General features: G+C 36.9%; 1 protein-coding gene across 1 annotated transcript in view; it reads right to left on the reverse strand.

The window, feature by feature from the left end:
* The window catches only part of LOC148942427 (protein argonaute-2-like), a 295,554-nt gene that overhangs the window by 171,604 nt on the left and 100,940 nt on the right, over positions 1–23,010 (reverse strand). The window contains exons 12-14 of the mRNA XM_089103040.1: positions 14,176–14,391; positions 10,102–10,310; positions 631–822 (exon numbers count right to left, since the gene is read on the reverse strand). Of these exons, the coding sequence (XP_088959166.1) occupies positions 631–822; positions 10,102–10,310; positions 14,176–14,391 (617 nt within the window). The remainder of the gene's footprint in view (positions 1–630; positions 823–10,101; positions 10,311–14,175; positions 14,392–23,010) is intronic.

Consider the following 23,010-nt stretch of genomic DNA (forward strand, 5'->3'; position numbering starts at 1 on the left):
AAATTGAAAAATCTGGTTCAATTTTTAATAGTCAAAATGATGATAACATTTGCAAAACAATTGCAAAATGTCTCACATGTCTCATATATTAAAAAAAAAGATTAGACGAGAAATTGCCTATCATCAACTACGTGTAATATATGTAATCTACATTTTATATATGCAATCTACCACATCTACTACGTGTAAATATATGAACACCACACCTGTGTTAAAAATAATCTACGTATATATGATCTGCTGTTAGTCTCTCTTAATTCTGGCATCTGACCAAAAATTCTCCTCTGAAAGAAGTATGTCTTCAAATGTCTTGAGATAGGAAATACAGGTTTGAGTAATTACCATACAAACTACTGCTGGTCAAAGTGAACCAAATAAGACACTTGTTACCAGTTTTTACTTGAATTCCAGTTAATTCTATTATTCTAATTTTCTAAAAATTCTAATTTTTCTGAAATATTTTAAACTATTCTAATGGCTAAAATTCTAAAATATAGAATATTTAATATTCCGAAATGTTCTAACGTTCCAATATTCTAGCAAGAGTATTTTGTTTCTTTTTCTTTGTGTTTTCCACGATCCAATTACGCCGTTTATGGATGGTGGACTATTAAAATACAATATATCTACCTGGGGCATTAGATTTGAGAAGAAAATTCCAAACTTTTTGGCCACAGCACCACTTCCATTCATTGCCACCACTGTTTCTTCAGTTCTCCTTTTCCTTTCAGTGGGTGGCTTTGCTGCAGCTTTGATCATTTCCCTGGTTTGGGTTTCATTTAATTTGCCTCTCATAACTTGACCGGGCAAGATGGTACAAAGCTAGAAAAGAAATTTTTAGTTTGAAAATCAATTACATAGAAAAATAATTAAAATATTGAAGAATAATAACAAATACTAGAAGGATTCTGTTGCAGATGCTGAAATTGTTTCTCTAAGCTGCAGGACTTTATTTTCCGACTTAAATGCTAAAAAGCGGAATAGAAGTATACCCCCTACCCTGTTGCGATAGGTTTATCCTTGTACATCATTGTGCATCATCCAAAATGAGTTATTTTGTCCATATAATCATGAAAAGGAAATATATATACCTTTTTTGGAAAGACTTGAAATTGTCAAGCACTAAAGTAAACGTGAATATTCCAATTGTAAACTTCAAATACTTTGCTTTTCTTTCATAGTAGTACTTCTCCCCCCCCCCCCCTAAGTCCACCTATAATTGTGTTTTGCAAAGACAAAATAAATTTTTTTAAGTGTGGAATTTATATTAAAAACCATTAAAGAAACATTTTCTTCCGAAGGCAAATAGACATATTAAGCCAAGACAACAATCTAGCGTTGCTAGCTGCTGAGAGTCACAAGCCTTCAACATACCATTTTTTTCACAAATCTGCCTCTTATAAAGGGATTATCGTAAAAACCTTAGAGGGGGCTCCTTGGATTTGAAGTTGAAATATCTTGTCCCGTTTTTGAGAATCAAACGTGATTGGATGAGAACTAGCATCTCCCGTGCTCTTTTTCAATAGCCGTCCCACCGTAACTCTCAGACATCTGATAGACGTTTTGAGATAGTCTTTTGTTAAATATAGTCTAAAGGTTTAATGTACATTCCTTCGGGATGAGATGGCCCTTGGCGTCCCCCCTGACATTGGCGCAAATAATAAGAATTACCAATTGTTTGAACATTGTCTTGTGTTTGTGGTCGACTGAACACTTTCAAGGATCTTTCATTGGGTCAAAAGGATGAAATATTCGTTGTAAGGTAGGAGGGGTGGGTAGTTTCCAATAAATGATACACATTTTTTTGTCTCTAATCACTTTTTTTTGTATACCTAATGCTCAGAAAAATCTTTGGTGTAGGGTCCCCACGCCCAAAAAGTTGAATTCAGAAAAGGAAAAAGATTAGCGCTGAAGAAAAAAAAAAGTTGAAGCCAGTTGCCTAAAAAAAGAAGTTAAAAATAGAACATTGAACAACCAGAAGGGAAATTGAACGTAGTAAAAGAGTCTTGGGTGGAAGAGAAAACCAAGAACCCTACCAAACTCTGCCTGCAAGGATCCACGCCTTTTCGGGTATTGGGGAGCAGCCTCTCCCAAGACAGGAAAGGAGAAAGGTTAGGCGACAGTCCAATCACCTGTCCCCGATTTTTAATTGGCAAAGAATTGCCTGGGATCTGATTTGACTTCACAGATAACGACCACGCACCCTCCCGGATATGTTTTCTGACAACGAAGCAATCTTTTTGTCTTGCGTTTTGGAACATCAGGATGATCAATCCAGATACCCAGCCTAGCCTTATTGAGGGTTTAATTAAAATTCTTCATTCCTATAATGTCCAGATAGCAGCTCTATCAGAAGCTAGACTAACAGGCTCGGGTTCATGCATGTTGATGGATATCAAATCTTCTTCTCTGGAAGGAAGAGGAGGCTTGATGCTAGAGTTGCCTTAGTTATGAGCAAAATAGCTAGGAAATCGATGCTCGAATTTATGCCAAAAAACGAGAGGATGCTAAAAGCTCGTTTTGTTAGTTCTCAGTCGAAAATGACAATTCTATTTGCTTATGTCCCGTCGAACGCTGTGACAAATGACAATGGAGTGCGATTAATAGACTTTTGCACTAACCATGGCCTAATTGTTGGAGGATCATGGTTCCCTCATAGCGATGTTCACAAATATACATTGAATTTAACTGATGGGACTACACGGAGCCAAATTGACCTCGCTCTTATTATAAAACGTCACAGACGTAGTCTGGAAGATATTCGTACTTTTTGTGGGGCCAATTCATACACGAACCACCAACTAGCGATTGCTAGTTTTAAATTAAAGGTTTTTACCAAGTGCAAATAGACTATGGAAGTGTTTGACATTCAGAAGCTCCGGCATAGAAAAGGAGGCAAGCATATTGTGTTTCTCTTTCTAAGAGGTTTGCAAACCTGACATACGATGAAACCCGTGCCCCAGTGGACGAGAAGTGGAATTCAATTGTGGATTGTGTAAGGGGAGTCGCTGAAGAGTCGGTTGGTTACGCGAAAAAGAAGAATGAACAGTGGATCAGCGATGACTCGTGGAAACTCAAGCAAGAGAGAAAAGAAGTAAAGATCCAGCTACACAGTTGTGATAGTAACGTCACACCTCATTACAAAGACCAACTCAATACCTAATATAGACAAATCCAAAAAGCTGTAAAGTGGTCCACAAGGAATGACAGAAGTTGCTTTTTGCAGACAAAAGCAGCCAAATCTGAGGCGGTTGCCAGAAAAGGCGACAGTAGAACGTTGTATCGAATAACCAAAGAGATCACTTGCGACTTCCGAAAGCCGGCATGTGCTGTTGAAAGTAAGACTGGCGAACTACTTACGAGGAAAAAAGATTTTGATAACAGATGAAGAGAATAATTTAACGAAGTACTAAATTTTTCTCCCCGTGTAAACCCCATGGAGCCTCCACCTGGTGTTCCGCTCTTCGATCTTGGGCTCAACTTTGAACCCATTATCCTACTAGAGGAGAAAACCGTACCACGCAACATGAAAATGGCAAAGCTGCCGGAATTGATGGCGTACAACCTGAATTGTTGGAATATTGCGCCTAGGCCTTGACGAAACCTCTTTACAAAATTTTTAATCAGACTTGGGAAACCAAGAGTATTCCGACTGATTTTAAGAGAGGAGTCACTATAAAACTTTTTAAGAAACGTCGAACATTGGTCAAATACTCCTGAATAGTAATCAGTGAAAAATTTACGATATTCGGAGAGACGAGCGACACGGTTTTCGGTCAGATAGATCTTACGCTGATCTGATATTCAGCCTAAGAACTCTAATTAAAGAATCAAACGAGTGGCAAACGGAAATATTAGTAGCCTTTATTGATTTCTTAAAAGCGATCGATTCCGTACATAGGGAATCACTATGGAGAATATTACAATATTATGGACTCCAAGACAAGATTATCAGTATTATTGTTGCTTTATACAGTGACCAGTTAGCCAACGTACGAACCTATAATGGAGACCTGACGGAATGGTTTCAGATCAATTCTGGTGTACGAAAAGGTTGTATCCTCTCTCCTGTGCTCTTCATGATTCTCATTGACTATGTACTTCAGTCCTGTCATTTTGTTGGAGGGATACAGTTGAATGAGAGGCGTATTGTCTTTGACGGTGATTTTGCTGATGACATTACGCTCCTCTCTCATCTAAAAGAATACTTGCAACAGAATATCACTGGGCTCTCGAACAAATCCGGGTGACTTGGATTGTCAATTGGTACCCAAAAGACGACTATTATGCGTAACAACATAAATACAACCCCGGCCCGGCCACTGAATATTGGTTCAGATGAGCTAAATGAGGCTACAGAATTGAAGTGTCTTGAAAGCCTCATCATATCTGATGGAAGCCTCGAGCGTGAAATTACTAAACGCGTTACTTGTGCAGGCAACGGTTTTACCAAATTAGAAATAGTTTAGAAAAACGTTGCGTACTCTCTGAAGCTCAAACTCCAACTCCTAAATAGCAATGTCCTCTCTGTACTAACGTATGGATGCAAGACATGGGCATTGACAAAACAGCTTAAGAAATGAATACAATGTTTAGAAAGTAACTGTCTTCGGGACATCCTTGGGATCCACTGGTCCGACAGAATTACGAACGCCACCATACGTGAAAGGACGGAACCATTGCTAATAGTTGAAAAAAAATCCTAGGTAGTAGATGGCGATATTGGGGTCATACGGTCCGTATTGGCGATGGCAGGCACCCCATGATGTTTGGTGTTGCCCCCCTGACATTAGAAGACGTGAGCGATAGAGAACAACGCATGGACAATCCTTAGAGAAAGAGGCTATTTTGGTGAGGACATTATTGGAAGATCTGTGGTCTCAAGCTCTCCAGAGGTCGTCGTGGAGAGGTACCGATGTTGCCTTGTGCGCCAGACGGCGTGGGCGGGGGGACTAAGTCTAAGCAATAGGAAATAAACCATGAACATTAATAAGAAAATCCAGTTAAAATACACTAAAGTCATTGCTAATAGAGAAAAAATATAAAAGCCCTGCCTTAGCCTCTACTCAACTTATTGTGAAGATTTAATTCTTCTTGCTTCTGAAGTTTATCCCCCTCTTAAAATAAAAAATAAAAAGAACCTGGATTAGTTATTTTAGTCTTTGTAAATTTGTGTTGTTTCTTCCCCCTTGGAAAAAAAGTGGGTCTTGTTAGAAAATTTCTTATGATTTTTGATGATGATGTATGATGTTTCTACGTGAAATATGATATATGATGATGCATGATATTTGATGATGCATGATGTTTCTATATGAATTATGATGTATGATGATGTATAATGCATGATGATGTATGATGTTTCTATATGAAATTAATTTAAAAACTTTTTCCACAAAATAAGTTTTTCAAAGAAAAGTAAAGAACTCCATTAAACAAAAAATGAGCAAAAATAAAATCAAATAATCTACCAAGCATGAAACTACCACAAATCAGCATCGATAAATAAATGAAACCCAAAACGAATTGAAATTACAATAATCAACCGAGTCAAACTCAAAACCAGCAGAAATTAACATAAGTTGGGTGCAAAATCCCTATGCCTTCCCAAGGCCAGAACAAAATTTGTACTATACTAGACAATTATAACTGTTTTTACTTTTCTAACTTTAATAAATAAAATAATATTAACATTTTGATTACTAAATATCAGTATATGTATATTAAACTGACAATGCACATTTATTTGTATTTTTTTCAGTAAAGTGCAAATTTTGTTCTGCCTTTGGGAGGTATGGGGGTTTTGCGCCCAACTTATGTTAAATTTTGCTCGTTTTAAGTTTGACTCGGTTAATTATTGCAATTTCTGTCCATTTTGGATTTCATTTATTTATCGATGCTGATTTGTGATAGTTTCACGCTTGGTAGATTATTTGATTTTGTTTTTGCTCATTTTTTGTTTAATGGAGTTCTTTACTTTTCTTTGAAAAACGTATTTTGTGGAAACAGTTTTTTAAATTAATTTCTGTTTGTTTTAATATTGACATAGTCTTTTCAGGGAAAAAGAAAATAATACTTTAAATCTTTTCGTTTTTTAGACTTTATAGTTTGGCCTGCTAATTGTATTCTGGAGAAAAATTTTCAGCAATTTTTTAACAACATACACCCTTTTAAAAATCTGAACACAAATAGTAGTGTTTAATTTAGTTTCATGCCTCCTCTAGTTGACCTGAAATGGAAAACTTGGTACCATTCGCAAAAAAATCTGTTTACTTTCTTTTATAGCTTGGATACACTTACGCTTGATTTGGTTAAATTTTAAGAGCAGAAATGGGAGGGCTGAATTGGGAGGGTGGGCGTGGGAGGGTGGGGGTGGAAGGTGGATTAGTTGCACTCCAATCACTTTTGACTATTAAAAAAGGCATCATCCCTTTCTATTCTCAATCGAATTAGCCCTTTTCGAAGGTCCCGCGACAACTCCTTCGATACGAAGTGTCCTGGTCTAAACAACAACAACAACAAAAAATAATAGATTATACCTACTTCGATCTTTACTATAAAAATTTCAAGCCTTCCAATCACTTTCGACTATTAAAAAGGGCACAAGGCCTTTTAATTTCCAATCGAATGAGCCCTTTTGGAAACGACAACGCTTTCTATAAACACCTTATATGCCCCCAGGGCATAAATTACAACCCTTACCCTAAGGTCCGTTAGGATGGTTGTTATCCTCTAAGACCCAATTTGTAGAACTTTCAACTACGTTAAACAACATGGCTATCTCAAAATTTTGATTGGATGTTTTTGGGGAAATGGTGGGCGTGAGAGGGGCAGTAGTCGTTCTCCAATCACTTTCAAATATTAAAAATGGCCCCAGCCCTTTAAATTTCCAATCAAATAAGCCCCTTTGAAGCTTCCAGGAAAGAACTTTCAATAAAATCTTATATGCCCCCAGGGCATAACTTACAACCCTTGCCCTGAGTGCTGGGGGGGGTGTCATTCTCAAAGACCTAATTTCCAGAGCTTTCTACTACGTTGAACAAAATGGCTATCTGAAATTGTGATTGGATGTGTTTGGAGGAATGGTGGGTGTGAGAGGGGGGTTAGTTACCCTCCAATCACTTGTGACTATTACAAAGGGCACTAGTCCTCTCAATTTCGAATTGAATGAGCCCCTTTTGAAGTTTTACGACAACTTTATCTATAAAACCTTATATGCCGCCAGGGCAGAGCTTACAACCTTTGCCCTTGGGGCTCGGGGAGGGGGGTTGTTTGCCATCCTTAAATGCATAATTTCCAGTACTTTCAACTACGTTGAACAAAATGGCTATCTCTAAATTTTGGTTGAATATTTTTGGAGAAATTGTGGGCGTAAGAGGGGGGTTAATCACTCTCCACTCACTTTCGACTATTAAAAAGGGCAATTTCAATTTCCAATCAAATGAGCCCTTTTTGAAATTTCTATAACAACTTTCTATATAAACTTTATATGCCCCTAGAACATTACTTACAACCCTCGCACTGTGGGCTCTGAGGGGTTTATCATCCTAAAAGACATAATTTCAAGAACTTTCAACTACGTTGAACAAAATGGATATCTCAAAATTTTGATTGGATGTTTTTGGGAAAATGGTGGGTGTGAGACGGGTGTTAGTCACTCTCCAATCACTTTCAACTATTAAAAAAGGCACTCGTCCTTTCAATTTCAAATTGAATCAGCCCTTATGAAGTTTCTACGCTTTCAATAAAAACCTTAAACACCCCACGGGCATAACTTACAACCCTTGCCCTGAGGGCTGTAGGGGAGGGGTTTTCATCCTTAAAGACCTAATTTCCAAAACTTTCAACTACGTCGACTAAAATGGCTATCTAAAATATTGATTGGATGTGTTTGGAGAAAAGATGGGTTTGATAAAGATGGTGGTCATATAGAAAGTATTCAGCCTTTATCTCTGATGCCAAAATAAAAATATATTTTTTGAGGTTTTTGTCAAACTAATAGGCATGCACCACCCCGACAAAGCGGGCCTGATCGCTGACAAAGCGGGAAAAGATGGGGTTAGTTGCCTTCAAATCACTTTCGGCTATTAAAAACTAGCCTTTACATTTCCAATCAAATGAGCCCTTTTTCTAGTTTCCACGACAAATATTTCAATAAAAACCTTATATGCCCCCAGGGTATAACTTATAACCCTAGTCCCTAAGACTGTGGGGGGGGGGGAGTGTCCTGCTCAAAGGTATAATTTCCTGAACTTTGAACTGCGTGGAACAAATTGGCTATCTAAAAATATTTATTGGATATGTTCGGAAAAATGGTGGGCGTGGAAGGGGTGTTAGTTGTTTTCCAATCACTTTCGACTATTAAAAAGGGCACCAGCCATTTCAATTTCCAATCGAATGAGCCCTTTTTCAAGTATCCACGACAAAGATTCCAATAAAAACCTTATATGCCCCCAGGGTATAACTTATAACCCTAGTCCTGAAGACTGTTGGGGGGAGTGTCCTGCTCAAAGGTATAATTTCCTAAACTTTGAACTGCGTGGAACAAATTGGCTATCTAAAAATCTTTATTGGATACGTTTGGATAAATGGTGGGCGTGGAAGGGGTGTTAGTTGTTTTCCAATCACTTTTGACTATTAAAAAGGGCACTAGCCATTTCAATTTCCAATTGAATGAGCCCTTTTTGAAGTTTCTACGACTACGCGTTATATAAAAACTTTATATGCCCCCTGAGCATAATTTACAACCCTTTCCCTGAGGGCAGTGGGGGGGGGGGAGGGTTACCATCCTCAAAGACCTAATTTCCAGAACTTAAAACTACGTCGAATATAATGACTATCTCAAAGTTTTGATTGGATGTGTTTGGGGAAAAAGCAGGCGTGACACGCGGGTTTGTTGCCCTCTTATCACTTTCGACTAATAAAAAGGGCACTAGTCCTTTGAATTTCAAATCGAATGAGCCTTTTTTAAAGTTTCTACAACAACGCATTCTATAAAAAAAACCTTATCTGCCCCCAGGGTATAACTTACAACCCTTGCCCTAAGGGCTGTGGGGGACTGTCCTCAAAAACAAATTTTCTACCTGGAAAGCAACTACGCTGGACAAAACGGCTATATCAAAATTTTAATTGGATGTGTTTTTTAAAATGGTGGGCGTGGAAGTGGTGTTAGTCACCTTCCAATCACTTTCGACTATTGAAAAGAGCACAAGCCACTCCAATTCTCAATTGAATGAGGGATTTTTGAAAAATCTACGACAACTTCTGCGATACGAAGTGCCCTGATCTAAAGGAAAAAAAAAAATAATAAATAATACATTGTGCCAACATCGTTCTAATAGCTTTAATATCGTTTAATAGCTTTAATCGTTTTAATAGCTAAGTTTTTATTGTTTAAAAAAAGAGTTGTGAGAAAGTCAAACTTTAGCGTAAAGAGCGAGGCGTTGAGGAGGGCACAGCCCCTTTCATATACGGAATAGTTTCTGTTCGTTTTAAGATTTAATGTCGCTCCTTACTTTCAGTTTAAAAAACTTTTTTTTTTATTTAAAGGCTGCGAAAGCGAGGGGTTTGGGGGGCGGCAGCCCCCCAACAGTGACTCCTAATCCCTGTACGTTTTAATGTTCGACCGTGTAAATCAGCCTCTTTAATTCTTTAGAAAACGTAGTTTTTTCAAATAATATTTCTTAACATCACCTCTTTATTAGACTCTTTCAGCAGTGAGTTTTTTTCTTTTGTTCATGATTGTTTTTTCACCTTTTTTATTATATACCCCACGTATAATACCACTGCATGGCGTGGGAGATAAAACAAATTATAATAGCAATCAAAATATAAATTATAAAGGAGAAGATGATATAGTGAACCTCAGGATAGCACACATCACAATGGCTGTTGATCACAATGTCCGATCTAAAATAGCAAAAGGAGCTTTATCTATGATTTATCAAGATCTATAATCAAGATATATTTATCAAGATCTATAATCAAGATCAAGATCTTGATTATCAAGATTATCAAGATTCTTGCACATGAAAAAGATGAAAATAAACACTGCACAAAGGATGTTTTGTTTTTGAACAGAAGTATTCATGCATATGGACTTACCTCCATTGGTACCGTTGTTTTGGGTATTTTTTGAGGGGCACCCACCCACAAGCAAGGCAAATATGGGTATTCAAGTTTTATTTGATATTTCTGCAAGTAGTACTCTTTAACAGTAACATTATGGCCATTGAATTCAAACTTGGCAGATTGATCAGAAGCATCGGTGAGTAGTCCGTTGACTCTGTAATAAGATCCGACTTGAGAACGAACTGTAAAAAGAAGAAAATGACAATTAAATAGAATGGGGAAAAGAAATAAAATACAGAGAGAAGATTTGAAAGTCTTAAGTTTTGAATGACAAATGATATTTGTATTTTATTAAGTAATTACTTTCTTTTTGAACTTTTTGGCAATGCATCAATTATACCCGGAAGTCATGGGGACTGTACTTTAAACCCGTCTAGCGCAAGGCCTTCTCCCTTAAAGATGTTAAAACCCAAAGTAAATCAAGCTTTTTGTGATAAAAACAGCACGTAAGGAGTAACTCTGAATAGTAGTAAAACTATAAAAATGCAGTTTTAGCGTAAACATGATGCATCAAATGATTTTTTTTATGCTCATGTCGAATGTATAAGTATTATTAATTTTAAAGTTACCTATTTAAAGCCGTAAGCTTGAAAGGTTTATTCTGATTTCCAAATAAAAAAGGGGGTTTGCATCCGAAAAGGTGAGCCAAATTAAAGGAAATCAAACTATCAAATTTAACATAACAGAAAGCCTAATTGGAGAGATTTAATGAATGAATGAATGATTTTTATTACCCATCTTTAACAATACAAAAAAAGTAAAAATGAAGTAGAGAGAAAATGAAAAGAAAACAACAACACATCGAACAAACGAGCAACTTAAATTAATACTTAAAAAACCAATGGCGAAACTATTTACATAAAAAGACAACCATTACACAATACTAACTATAGCTTCAAACATACTATGCGTTGGGTCTAAAGATTTCAGGATTTTTTCCCTCCTGGTCACGATCACGACGAAGGGGTCATCGAGTCCGTAACGTGCTGAAATCTTGCAGTTTCTTCGCCAGGGGGGAAGGCTAAGCAGATATTTTGCTAACTTATAGAACACTATACAGATTCTGATCTTATCATCAAAACTAAACAAAGACCAGAAAGGTGACAAAACTAAGATATGAGGGGTGGCAAAGGAATTGAAGATCTGTGCTAGAATGCGGCGGTTATTAGGTGTTTGAATTACAAAATCATCCCATACGCTTTTTGGACTTTCTCTTTGAGATCATTTATTAGACAGGATCGGGTAGCTTTAAGATTAGACCCAATTGACAAACCAAGGTAAGTCATTGATGCTGCTGCAGTAACAGTATTACTACCTAGTGCAAATATGACAGGTGCCAACTCTTTCTTACGACAATTAAAGACGACCACCTCGCTTTTGCTGGAGTTGAATTCTAGGCCTATGTTAGCATATTCATTAGAAAAAACTCTGAAATTACTCTCTATGCCACTGACGGATCTACTCAGATTTAAAATGTCATCGGCATAGTTAACAAGAGACAAATCAAGTCCATGAAAAACAAAGTACGTTTTCATCGGCTTCTGGGCCTCGATGATACTGTTATTATAAGGAGGCAGTGATGATACATCCCCTTGGTGAATGTCTTTCCGTACGAGTTTGAGGAAAGCAGGTACTGTTGGGCTCTCGTTTCTGACTACCCTTACTCTAACCTTCAACTTAAAATACATGTTCCTATAAGTAGCAATTATAGATCTGTCAAGACCTCTCCTAAACGCAGAGACAAGAAGTTGTGCATGGATACCCGAATCAAAAGCCTGCAAGTACCACGGTTTCACCTTTAGCATCTGCATCCAACAAAACATTAGACTATAGGCTATGCACGTGCTCGCGGCTAATATTTCTCTTGAAACCGAACTGCGAGTCTGGCGTACTACAAACATAATTTATCTCCTCAATAACTAATAACTCTATCAATTTACAAAAAACGGGAGCAACGGTTATCGGGCGGTAAGAACACCATTCAGATGGGTCTTTACCTTTCTTGATGGCAGGGGTGATTACACCGGTACAAAAAATATCTGGCACTAGACCACAACTAAAAATCATTTGGAGCATAAGTGCTAGATGTACTTTTAACAGTTCCCTACCGATAATCAGATGCATACCACAGATATTATATACTCCTTTAGAGTACTTCTTTTTTAGTTTAAGGATAGCCGAACGAACATCCGACATACTCACTGAAGGGCCAAGATCCAGTTCGAAAGATTCTAAACAAAGATCAAGATCTATCTCAAACTTGCACTCCAATTCAGGATCAGGTGCAGCCAACTTGCTCGTGAAATAACTATTCCATTCACTTTGACTAGGGGCGGATTCGTTACTAGGCGCTTTAGCAGATCGATTCTTTTTGATGAACTTCCAAATTTTATTTGGATCGACTCGTAGCGACTCACTGTTTTCATCAATCACACGATAGCGATGCAAGGCGAGACATTTGGAGAACTGCCGCTTTGTATACAATCAAACACTGTTTACAACACCTTGTTTAGGACGGCCCGAATCAATCCATACACTATACCACATTTTAGCTTGTCGACACGCATAAACCAAAGCTGGGTTTTCCGACCATCCTGGAACTTCTGACCCAATTCTCACTTTACGAATAGGAACCGCGGTTTTTTCTGCACAGCGCAAGGCGTGAGTTATTTCACTACAGTAGATATTTAGAAGTATTTGTTTCTCATCACATGCACTCGGTGAGCTTTATTCCTTTTGCAAAATGAAGAATTTTGAAGTATTTTTTTCGTTTTCTTTGGAGGTGATCGTATCTAACAAATGGTCATAAATCGTCATAAATGGTCACAAAACGTGGAGAGAACTCATTGAATTTATCGTGCCTTTTATCTAGTAGCAATAAAGTTTATGTCATCTCCTTACAATGTATGGGACCGAACTATCATTTTGCCCCAAAAAGGGAAAAATTCCTATTAATTGAAAACTTAGATAGCTAATCAATTTCAAGATGTCAAAATACCTTGTACTGAGTTTCCAAGGCTCAAATGAAGCAATAACACATGGTGAAAAATTCATTCCTAAGAGTCAAGCAATCCATACAAGATGAATGGTTATTGCAGAAATTTGTTTTAAAGCATCTTTTACATAAGTATATTTGCTGGATGTCCCAAAAAATCATGTACAGTCATTTATAATTTCGCTTCAGCTATTATGAGGAGGGGCACAGGTTAATTTTTTGGGGAGTGAGGGGAGCCAGATACAACAAAGAAAATGAGAGAAGAGAACTTTGTTAAAACAGTGAATACAACCTAAGCGGATATTTTGGTATATATGCATTAGCCGTCATCAGCAAAATTTAATATAAAATAAATAAGGAAACAAAGCTACAAAAAACTCATCGATAAAAGAAATTCTCAACCTAAAATCATTCATTTTGAAAGTCTCAGCGTACTCAATTCAGTTGGTGTAGTCAAGGTTCATTCAGTCTTTCATTCTAGAAAAGTCCTAAAAACGGGTAATTTCTTCTCATGAAAAGTTGACTTTTTCTTCACAATAAAAGTTCTCACGAAGACCACAACGAGCGGCCGGGATGGCATCTGATGATGGATGAATGATGAAGGTAAAATCACAAAAAAGGATGTATTGCTTTTTTAGGTTCCCTTATTTCATTTTAAGATTCAGATGATGGTAGATTAATGTCCGTAGCACGATGGGGGGTTTAGCCACATACTTTCAAGTGGCACATGTTGCCGAACTAGCCAAACAGGGTTGCAGCTGCTGACCAAGCTTGAAAAAAAAACAGCTTATAGAAGAAGCGTAACTAAATGTTACCCGAATTGCCCCGAAATACACGGTTAAGCGAGAAGTTCAATATTTATATACATACATTATTTATGTGAGAATTTTCCTTGATTTCAAGACAAATTTTTAAACTGACAAGAAAAAGTTTCAAGGTACAACTCCAGAATGTCACTGGAGGAACCGTCCAGTCACCTTTGCAAAATCATGTGTATTTATTACAAGCCAATGGTCAGCACTACAAAATTATAAAACAAAATTAGTTTATACCTTTAACGCCTTTGATATACTTTTCAAAATCCATCACTTGTTTTTGGGTCAGTTGAGGTGGGTCATAATTTTGATCTAGATTGAGAACTTCATAAAGAACGTTTATTACATCATCAGATTTGTAGAAAGCCTTCTGTGAGGTATCCACGTTCAAGAACATATGGGATCCCATCCGAACGCTTTGAAAGTGACCAAACCATACCACTGCACCGTCACCTATAAATACATTTAAAGACTGAATCTGGTGTGCCTTTAACAGTCTTATGTTAAGCTGCCAGTGCTATGAAATATGGTCTCTGTATTATATTATGAATTTATACATCAATGACATCAACTATTAATTATAGATACCAAGCATACAGTGAACACTAATACCTCAGCACATCACACAGACTCCCTACTTGGGTTAGCAAAAGCCAAATTATTTATGTTTATATTGTATAAAATCAATTCCTCCCAAGGATTTTTTTGAAAGAAATAGCATTTTTAAGTTTAGTTAACCTTCGTCTATTAATGAAATATAACTTAAAAATATACATATATAGGTTGTAAGAAATGTCCTTCTAATTTTAGAATTAATATCAAGTTGCTGGTAGAAACCGGCTTAAGCCAATGCCCTTTCAGAGTATATTTGAAACCGATGAACTTATTTTTCAATACACACCCTTTCTTAGAAGGATTGAATATAGGTACGTTTGTTTGAAAAATAAAGGGGAACACATCTTTTTATATAGCGCGACACTGACCATAGAAGTCAGATGGGGTTATGGCTTTGCTCAAGGGTCTTTTAAGCTTATAAAATGTAAGTCTGATATGTTCCTTCCTTTTTTTAATTTATTATGTTAAAATGCTAGTAAATGGGTATATACCCCATTCTTTAATATTATTATTAGATTCTTCTAAGCAGGAACATATTAGCCTTAATATATTAGTTATAATGCTTGCTTTTCTTTAATAATAATAAATTTCACTTCTAGCAATTATATGAACATTGATCTTTGATTGTGAATAATATTGTTGAATCTTTATTTATGAAATAACCATAACTATTAACTAAAAAGTCCTCTTCTTTGATAATAAAAACACAGTTTTTCTATACTTATGTTTTCTTGTACATTCCTTTGCAATTTTAGGATTTTGTCAAGACACCTATCTCACTTGGTTCACTTCTTCTATTCGAGGCTTAATTAGGGATACTTGGGTCTCATGGCTGAGTTTGGACATGGAGTCATCAACATGAGACCCCCCCTCTTACAAAATGGTGGCAGCGAAAACGCAATGCGATTTTATTGCATTAACTACGCCTCTTTTTCTTAACGCTACGCTTAATTTTGAGAGAGCAGAATCTTGATTATAAATCCTTTTCGTAATTTTTTTCTAATAAATTCTTTTCCTTTAAAATTTCCTTTTAAGTATTCCGATAAATCATTTTCCTTTAAAATTTCTTTTCCTTCACTGCTTGCTTGTATGCTTAGGCTCATTTATTTTAGAGCAATAAGTACAGAGACACATTTAGGTAAAGAAGTTGGCATTTGCTCCAGTTCCAATTCACTCAGACAGAATTAGTTGGTTGCTTAAGTTTTTATAAGTATGAATTAATTTTTCCTTTCGTAAGTAATGTCCCTAACTCAGAAAAATGACACTGGAAGTTTCAGCCCTTGACAAGCTTCTAATGTTAATACAAGACCTATGCCAGCTCCAGTATTCCAACATGTAGCTTATAGTATTATCCGTTTTCCATTATAAAAAGGTTCATTAAACCATAACAAATGTCTAGTTGGGTTAAAGATCTTCAGAGAGTTTTTAGCTTAATGGGAATAGAAGAATCAGTTATGATCGAGAGGTAGGCTTCCATGATGTCTGCTGAACCGTATAACTTGTATTTAGAAAAATTTGTTACCGCTAGACATTATTCTAGGCTAAAAGAATCCCTATGCTCTGCTTTTCTTGATAAAATTTCACCGACCAAAAAACTTGAATATATTATGCAAGTTAGACATGAAAATAATGAGCCGGTCGTAGGATTTTTTTTATGCGTATTGAGAGCTACTCTGAATTTGAGAGCTACTCTTCTTCAGTTAAAAATGTTCGGGGGGAGTGCATGCCTTTTTTCAGGTATTGATTTATTAAAATAACAGGCCTTTGAACAAGAATTACATGAGAATATCAAAAGATTTATTCGCAAAAAAAGAATTGTGCAGATATTACACAAATATTTCAAAGGGATAAATTATTAAATAAGATAGTTAGTCTTTTCCTGGATTTTTGGTAGTTGACAATTGCCTTTCGCCGTAATCCTAGGATTCAACAATATGGAAGCACTAGACAGTCCCTTTCACTTTCGTGAAAGGAAGTTAGAATTTGGGACCAAGGTTAAGGATTAAGCAGGTTCAATGATGGATTAGCATATAGGGGTGATTTAGTGATGTTTGGTACACGAGTTGACCCTAGAACATTTAAAAGTGTAGATTGTAAGCTAGTTGCTACAGAAAATATTTCAATTATTGATGGTGATAATTTAATTACTATTCCTAAGCCAGAATATGACGAATTTCTTTTTAAGTTTAACGTTTTACCGTGAAAAAAAGTTTTCCAAGAGCCTAGTTCAATCGCTCTTAGACAGTAAAAATTGTTTTTCTAAACAAGCGTATGACCAATGTAAAAATGATTTAACGGTTTTTATGCCTTGATGTACCACTTGAAAAAGAAATTTAATTTAGCTAAGCAGTATAGAATCCCTCATTAAATGGCTTTTGTGTTAGAAGAACATATATAAGCTATGCTGAAATCTGGTATAGTAGAGGAAAGGGCATCTTCTTTCGCTTCTCCTGTTTTCCTTATAAGGAAACATTCCTTGAGTAAAAATAAGGCACTTAACAGAAAAAATACTCGATTTTTAATTGATTTACGCGCAGTCAATAAGAACATGAAAGACACAGCCTTCATAACCCCTCGAACTTCTGACATTTTACAAAATTTATCGCAAGGAACGTTCTATAGTAAATTTCACATGCACAGTGGGTTTTTCAAATTTCTATTGATGAGAATTATCGAAAATTCTTTTCATATCTATTACCTTTAACTGGTCGTAGCCATTACTACACAAGGCCAAGGCTTTCGCAAGCTTCATGTATAAATTATTTCCAGAAAGTCACCGTCCCTTCATTTTCAATTTTTTCGATGATATATTTATTAAATAAAATCTTTGAACCTAATGAGCGTTTATTCCATGTCAAGATATTTTTCGGGCGTTTAAAAACTCACAAAAATTATTTATTAGCTTCTAAATCACAAGTTTTAAAGAACCTATTCCAGTATTAAGATTTGTCGTGTCGCCTGACAAAATTAGACCTCAAATATCCAAATTGGTTGCTATAGAAAAACAGAAAGGCCTGAAAATATTCCTATTTTGAATCATTTGTTAACTCCTCTGAAAATAGAGTCGGAAAAGGATGTCAGGAAAAGGATGACGGAAGGATGGGAGTCGTTGTTTTTTCTTTTAGTCGAGTTCTCTCTAAACCATTTTCCAAGCAGTCTTCTATCGTTAGGGAGCCATACGGCTTATATAAACTCTAAAAAGCTTTCAGATTCAGTATTATTTGGAGAAAATTGTGTAATATTTATGCGGACGCTAAAATTTAAACATTTAAGTAAACGTCGGGATCTCTCTAGCAAGATGTACCCGGTATCATTATTGTGGAAAATCCTTTATCAAGGAGGCACACTTGTGCCTCTATAAAGAGGCGACCCACCACAATGTTAAGCGATTTCAGGTCCTAGAGGTCGCAGAGAGACGGCGGTAATCGCATTTTGTAGCTCAAGCTCAAACTAAGAAACTTGCAAAATTTCATCCTCCTCCGACTTTATCTTCATGGGGTAAACTGGGCCGGAAGTTTGGACCCTCCCACCACAGCCCCCCTTTAACGTTGTCCGATTGGGCTGAAATTTAGAGGTTAAGCTTTCCTAGGGCCCGGGAGCTTATCCTCGAAATTTCAGCTCAATTCGATCACTCCTTCCCTGTTTTCAAAAAACCAAATATAGCCACTTAAAATTCATCATCATTTCTTTTTTTTTTCTTAGCCACGCCTACAGGCCACAGTTGGCAACGGATCCGGTTGAATGAGGACTCATTCAAAGCAGAATTCGACCTGTTAGGGCCTTTTGATATTTCCAGACTGAAAAAATTATCCCCCGAATTTACATTTACGAAAAACCTTAGTTTTTTTCAAATAATACACATAAACAGCTTAGACATGCTTTGTTATGAAAATATCTGCGCGTCAATTTTCATAACAAAGTATGTCTAACCTGTTTATGTGTATTATTTAAAAAAACAACGTCAAGGAGGCACACTTGTGCCTCTATAAAGAGGCGACCCACCACAATGTTAAGCGATTTCAGGTCCTAGAGATCACAGAGAGACGGCGGTAATCGCATTTTGGAGCCCAAGCTCAAACTAAGAAACTTGGAAAATTTCATCCTCCTCCGACTTTATCTTCATGGGGTAAACTGGGCTGGAAGTTTGGACCCTCCAACCACAGCCCCCCTTTAACGTTGTCCGATTGGGCTGAAATTTAGAGGTTAAGCTTTCCTAGGGCCCGGGAGCTTATCCTCGAAATTTCAGCTCAATCCGATCACTCCTTCAACGAATCCGGTTGAATGAGGACTCATTCGAAGCAGAATTCGGCCTGTTAGGGCCTTTTGATATTTTCTGACCGAAAAAATTATCCCCCGAATTTACATTTACGAAAAACCTCGTTTTCCTATATTAGCCCATGTTAATTTTTCCCACCACCACCCCCCTTTAACGTTGTCTGATCGGACTGAAATTTAGAGGATAACTTTTCCTGGGGCCTGGGAGCTTATCCTTGAAATTTCAGCTCAATCTGATCACTCCTTCCCTGTTTTCCAAAAACCAAATATCAAGTTTTTTGGGAATTTGCTTGCGTCGAAAATAGCTTGAATTTACTAAAAAACAATTACTATTGTGTCTGTATAGTCCTGCGGTTGATACTCCAGACTGTCAGGCGGAAAACTCGGGTTCGATTCACCATCAGAGCAAATTTTTTATATACTGAATTTTAACTTTAAAAAGAAATTCAGTTTCTTGTTTAAATTATTTGAAAAAAATTACGTTTTCTAAAGAGTTAAAGAGGCTGAGTTACAAGGTCGACCCTTAAAACGTACAGGGATTAGGAGGCACAGTTGGGGGGCTGTTAAAGAGGCTGATTCACAAGTTCGAACCTTAAAACGTACAGGGATTAGGAGGCACCCTGTACGACGTGATTTGAGTATTCAGGAATTAAAAGCCTTAACACAAGAATATTCAAAAGCGGCGGGTCTGGAAGGCGGCAGCCCCCCAACTTTAACTCCTGACACGATCAGCTAACAGTTAGTCAAGCAATAATAAGTAATAAACTGTACAAAAACGTGCAGAAATTATTTGAAAAAAACTACGTTTTCTAAAGAGTTAAAGAGGCTGAGTTAAAAGGTCGAACCTTAAAACGTACAGGGATTAGGAGGCACAGTTGGGGGGCTACCGCCCCCCAAACCCCCCACTTTCGCAGCCTTTAAATATAAAAAAATTTCTTTAAACTGAAAGTAAGGAGCGACATTAAAACTTAAAACGAACAGAAATTATTCCGTATATGAAAGAGGCTGTGCCCTCCTCAACGCCTCGCTCTTTAGGCTAAAGTTTTTATTCTTTAAAAAAAGAGTTGTGAGAAAGTCATATACGTATAAGACATATTCCTGAGACCAAGATGATAGTTAATATTTTATCGAGGCCAAGTCGAGAGATAATAGACAGTTGTCAGACCTTAAATCTGGTTCTTGACGAACTAGAATTTTTAGCAGCGTGCTTTTTTTATTAGTAATCCTAATGTAGATTACTTAGGTCTGCAAGCTGAGGAATCAAACCACGGACGATTACGGAACCCCGAGACGAGAATTATTATTGATTTATTGAAAGAGCCGGATGTATCGAAGGACAACCGTGCTCGAAAGAGGAGCTCCATATATGATAAGCTCGCTAGGTCACAAGTGGATACTGACCCCACACTCCTGGTGTGAACCAGGGAACCAGAAGGATTGGCCAATCCGCGGTGAGAATAGTGTCTACCGCACTTTTAATTTTGATGATATGGATATTGGAAAAAAAATATATGATATATGATAAAGTCTCTTTGTGGTTTTTTCTTTTTATTAAAAGTTAGTTTCAATTGGTGACGTTCTGTATAGAATACAGTATGCTCCGAATAACGATTCTAGGCTAAACCAAAAAGCGCGCTCTGAACCATCTATTTGGATCAGTTTTGCCTAGAGTGATGATTCCAGGCATCTTACAATTATTTCATGATTATCTATTGTTCAGTAGCCAAACTGGCTACGAGAGAACGTTGTGAAAACTCGACAGTTTTGTTTTTTTGAAAATAAGGCCTTCGTTATTAAGGAATTTGTTGTTAATTTTGAATTGTGTAACCGCGTAAATAATAAAAACAGAAAAAGAAAAAAATATATATATCTAAACCTCTGAGAAAAAAGTAAATGACTAAATTTCATTTTTCTTTGGGGAGTTGACGGATAAGTTAATTTAATTAATTATGCTATTGTAGCAAAAGGATTCCAATATTATTAGGGAACCACAAATCCATAAGACGAGAAGTTTGATTCCAAATTAAGGGGGCAACTGAGTACAATGGTCAATGGATGAAATTATAAAATTGCAATTCATTAGAATTAATCTGTTTCTTGCTTTTTTTTTGCCCAAGTTTCTTGCTATTCCGTTGGGGCTAACCTTAGCCCCAACAGAATAGACATAATTAGTACTAAACTTAGAAAGAAGGTGATGTATTTAGTTATGATAGCTAGTTTGCGTATGTTTTAGCTTGATGTTTCGGTTATGTGTGATTCTTCCCTATTTACTGAGTTTTTATTAATTTTTAAGCACCAATTAATATAACAATAATGTATGTAGTAATTAATAGAAAAAAACATATCAAGGAGGCACACTTGTGCCTCTATAAAGAGGCGACCCACCACAATGTTAAGTGATTTCAGGTCCTAGAGGTCGCAGAGAGACGGAAATCGCATTTTGTAGCCCAAGCTCAAACTAAGAAACTTGCAAAATTTCATCCTCCTCCGACTTTATCTTCATGGGGTAAACTGGGCCGGAACTTTGGACCCTCCCACCACAGCCCCCCTTTAACGTTGTCCGATTGGGCTGAAATTTAGAGGTTAAGCTTTCCTAGGGCCCGGGAGCTTATCCTCGAAATTTCAGCTCAATCCGATTACTCCTTCCCTGTTTTCAAAAAACCAAATATAGCCACTTAAAATTCATCATCATTTCTTTTTTTTCTTAGCCACGCCTACAGGCCACAGTTGGCAACGAATCCGGTTGAATGAGGACTCATTCGAAGCAGAATTCGGCCTGTTAGGGCCTTTTGATATTTTCAGACCGAAAAAATTATCCCCCGAATTTACATTTACGAAAAACCTCGTTTTCCTATATTAGCCCATGTTAATTTTTCCCACCACAACCCCCCTATAACGTTGTCTGATCGGGCTGAAATTTAGAGGATAAGCCTTTCTGGGGCCTGGCAGCTTATCCTCGAAATTTCAGCTCAATCTAATCACTCCTTCCCTGTTTTCCAAAAACCAAATATCAAGTTTTTTGGGAATTTGCTTGCGTCGAAAATAGCTTTAATTTACTAAAAAACAATTACTATTGTGTCTGTATAGTCCAGCGATTGATACTCCAGACTGTCAGGCGGAAAACTCGGGTTCGATTCACCATCAGAGCAAATTTTTTATATACTGAATTTTAACTTTAAAAAGAAATTCAGTTTCTTTTTTAAATTATTTGAAAAAAATTACGTTTTCTAAAGAGCTAAAGAGGCTGAGTTACAAGGTCGACCCTTAAAACGTACAGGGATTAGGAGGCACAGTCGGGGGGCTGTTAAAGAAGCTGATTCACAAGTTCGAACCTTAAAACGTACAGGGATTAGGAGGCACCCTGTACGACGTTATTTGAGTATTCAGAAATTAAAAGCCTTAACACAAGAATATTCAAGAGCGGGGGTTTGGGGGCGGCAGCCCCCCAACTTTAACTCCTGACATGATCAGCTAACAGTTAGTCAAGCAATAATAAGTAATAAACTGTACAAAAACGTGCAGAAATTATTTGAAAAAAACTACGTTTTCTAAAGAGTTAAAGAGGCTGAGTTAAAAGGTCTAACCTTAAAACGTACAGGGATTAGGAGGGACAGTTGGGGGCTACCGCCCCCAAACCCCCACTTTCGCAGCCTTTAAATATAAAAAAAATTTCTTTAAACTGAAAGTAAGGAGCAACATTAAAACTTAAAACGAACAGAAATTATTCCGTATATGAAAGAGGCTGTGCCCTCCTCAACGCCTCGCTCTTTAGGCTAAAGTTTTTATTGTTTAAAAAAAGAGTTGTGAGAAAGTCAAACTTTAGCGTAAAGAGCGAGGCGTTGAGGAGGGCACAGCCTCTTTCATATACGGAATAATTTCTGTTCGTTTTAGTTTTAATGTCGCTCCTTACTTTCAGTTTAAAGAATTTTTTTTATATTTAAAGGCTGCGAAAGTGGTGGGTTTGGGGGGCGGTAGCCCCCCAACTGTGCCTCCTAATCCCTGTACGTTTTAAGGTTCGACCTTTTAACTCAGCCTCTTTAACTCTTTAGAAAACGTAGTTTTTTTCAAATAATATATATAAAAATTAATAAGAAGAATATTTACCTCTAAATAATATTTGACCTTTTAAAACCTTTTATTTATAAGAAAAATGATTGTTGTTTTTAGTCCTTATTCTCTATA

The sequence above is a fragment of the Artemia sp. Qi Xiang Cuo genome, chromosome 17 (assembly GCF_049724085.1).
Source record: "Artemia sp. Qi Xiang Cuo chromosome 17, ASM4972408v1, whole genome shotgun sequence".
NCBI lineage: Eukaryota > Metazoa > Arthropoda > Branchiopoda > Anostraca > Artemiidae > Artemia > Artemia sp. Qi Xiang Cuo.